The following is a 2,500-nucleotide window of genomic DNA, read 5'->3' on the forward strand; positions in this document are numbered from 1 at the left end:
TATATAATAAAATTAATTATTAATCGGTTATCGACATAATATCGTCAATTCTTATGTCGATTACTATGATTTGCTCGTTTATAAAAAAAATCGATAACAATTAAGGAAAAATGATAATTATGATCGCACATGTCGCAAATATTTAAATTTTCTCCCCCTCCTCCCTCCCCTCCCCCCTTCCCTTCGCCCAAAAAGAATACCATACGTTTGAGTGTCCCCTCGATAAAGATTGATATAGTTCGTATATATCTATTATATCGATTAGTATAAGGAAACCAAAAAAGAAAAATAAATGAAAAGAGAGAGAAAAAAAAAAGTACAATCATATAAAATTCAACATTTTATTTTCCTCAATTCTCGTTTCTCTTTATTTTTCAGATTCGGAGGTGCTGGACTCAAAAGGTTAGCAGCGCTCTCGTCGTAGTTTCGTATTATCGTGTCTGTGATAAATAGCTAGAACCTACTATACATTCCAAAGTCTGTGAGATATAGTTCGTTGTTAGTAAAGAAACTAGTGCTTTGTAATTATTTAAAAGATATTTTAAAACCGAGAGATTTTAAAAAGAGAATAAAGGGGGAAAAAAAAAGAAGAAGAAAAAAAAAAGGAAAGAAAAAAGAAGGAGAAAGGAAAAAAGAGGAAAACAAAAGAAATATCAAAGATCGGCAGAGGGGGTGCCAATTAAAGCGTCATTAAACGCGCACATCGAAAATAACTCTGGACACGGAGAAATGTCTGGAAGCGGATGGCACGAAAGACAGGAGAGCAAGTTTGGACCGCCGGATATACGAAGGCAACGATTCAAATTTGAAACTAACAAAAGAGATAGCAAAGGAGGAGGGGGTGCATGAGATACGTAGATCGAAATCTGTTATCGATCTCTCGATCGGTACTCAAACCCTTGGAAAAGGAACAAAAATCCGACAATATTGGAGCGAGAGAATAAAACCAACGAAGATATCCATCGACGAAAGAACGAGAAAAATTCGTAAGGTAGATAGAAACGATTCGTTTCTCAAACGATTCGTCAAAACTTCTAAGGAAAATATTACAGAGGGATGTGAACGATTGGTCAGAAATATTCGTAAGAGTCCGCGTCTTTTAAAAAAAAAATTACACCTAACCAAGAGTAGAGACAATTTGAGCGATACGAAAAACGATAAGAATCGTCCTGTTCCATCTATTAGAAGGAAAAAATCGAGAAAGAGTTCCCCGTGCGAATTGGATTATTTAAGAAAATCGAAAGATTTTGTAATTGTTACGAAATATATAAAACAAGACGAGGATTCGTCGAGATCTAAAAGTGTCTCGGTCGAGGATGTCGAAGATTTGATACGTTCAGAGGATAATCTTAGATTATTGGAAGAGCGTGCTAATCTAAGAAGACGTTTTGAAAAGAAAAGAGAATCTAAGGATTCACTTTTGGCTGATTATTCGCCTGCTGTACACAGGCGTTACGTATGGTCAAGGTCATCGAGAAAAGAAAATCGCGTCTCTGAGCCCGAAAGTAAGCAGTTCGTGCAAGTACAACAACGTACGTGCAAGTGCGAAAAGAAAGTGAAATATTCACCACCGCCGGACGAGGAAGAACCGAAGGAGGAGGAAGAGGAGGAAGAGGAGGAGGAGAAGAAGGAAGAAGAAGAAGAAGAAGAAGAAGAAGAGGAGGAAGAGGAGGAAGAGGTACAGAGGTCATCGAGACATAAACGGCAAATCTGCGATAACGCGAACGGGTCAGTCGATCTCGAAGAAGTTCCAACGACTCGACAATTTCCGATAGCCGACAGTGACCAGTTGCATGCGCGCGCTTCGAGCACGTCGTCCGACGTAAAATGCAAACTTGCAAATTCGTCGGGTGTACGAGGAGAAGAAGGAGAGGAACAACGGCAACGAGAACGACGGCGACGACGACAACAACGAAAACGACGACGACAACGACGAAGAAGCGAACTACTACGTCGACGTAGGCAGCAAGAAAGTGAGGAGGAAGAAGAAGAAGAAGAAGAAGAAGAAGAAGAAGAAGAAGTAGAAGAAGAAGAAGAAGAAGAAGAAGAAGAGGGAAAAGAACCAACGAGTCTCAAGTTATCAGTCGAGCTATTATCGCCGTTACTCGAAACTGCGAGAATTTCGATAGGAGATCACGAGGATGAAAGTATTCTCTTAGCTGAAAGTTCTTTCGAAGCTCGATCGAGTATAGAAGAGGAGACGAGGAGCGTTAATTCTGAATCGTCGTCGTCGATCGATACCATCGTTGGCGATGTTTTACGATCCGTGACTGTTTTACAAAACGATTCCATCGAAAAGATTATCGGGGATAGGATCGAATTGTCGAGGAACGACGTTAAGAAAAGAAAAAAAAGTTGTCTCGAGTATAAACCGAAATCGTGGAATTCAAAGATGAAGCTTACGATTAGAATGATCAGAATTCGCGACAAACTGATGCTCGGTTTGAGCGCCTTTGCGATATTATTCACTTTACTTTTGGTGATGGATCTTCAAATGGAT

The 2,500-nt window shown here is 39.7% G+C and overlaps 1 protein-coding gene across 1 annotated transcript in view; it reads left to right on the forward strand.

Moving 5' to 3' along the window:
* LOC124952242 (extracellular serine/threonine protein CG31145) overlaps positions 1-2,500 on the forward strand; it is a 52,956-nt gene that overhangs the window by 316 nt on the left and 50,140 nt on the right. The window contains exons 2-3 of the mRNA XM_047501792.1: positions 379-402; positions 693-2,500. The exon at positions 693-2,500 is cut by the window's right edge and continues 344 nt beyond it. Coding sequence (XP_047357748.1) covers positions 379-402; positions 693-2,500 — 1,832 coding nt within the window. The remainder of the gene's footprint in view (positions 1-378; positions 403-692) is intronic.

The sequence above is a fragment of the Vespa velutina genome, chromosome 10 (assembly GCF_912470025.1).
Source record: "Vespa velutina chromosome 10, iVesVel2.1, whole genome shotgun sequence".
In the NCBI taxonomy this organism is placed as follows: Eukaryota; Metazoa; Arthropoda; class Insecta; order Hymenoptera; family Vespidae; genus Vespa; species Vespa velutina.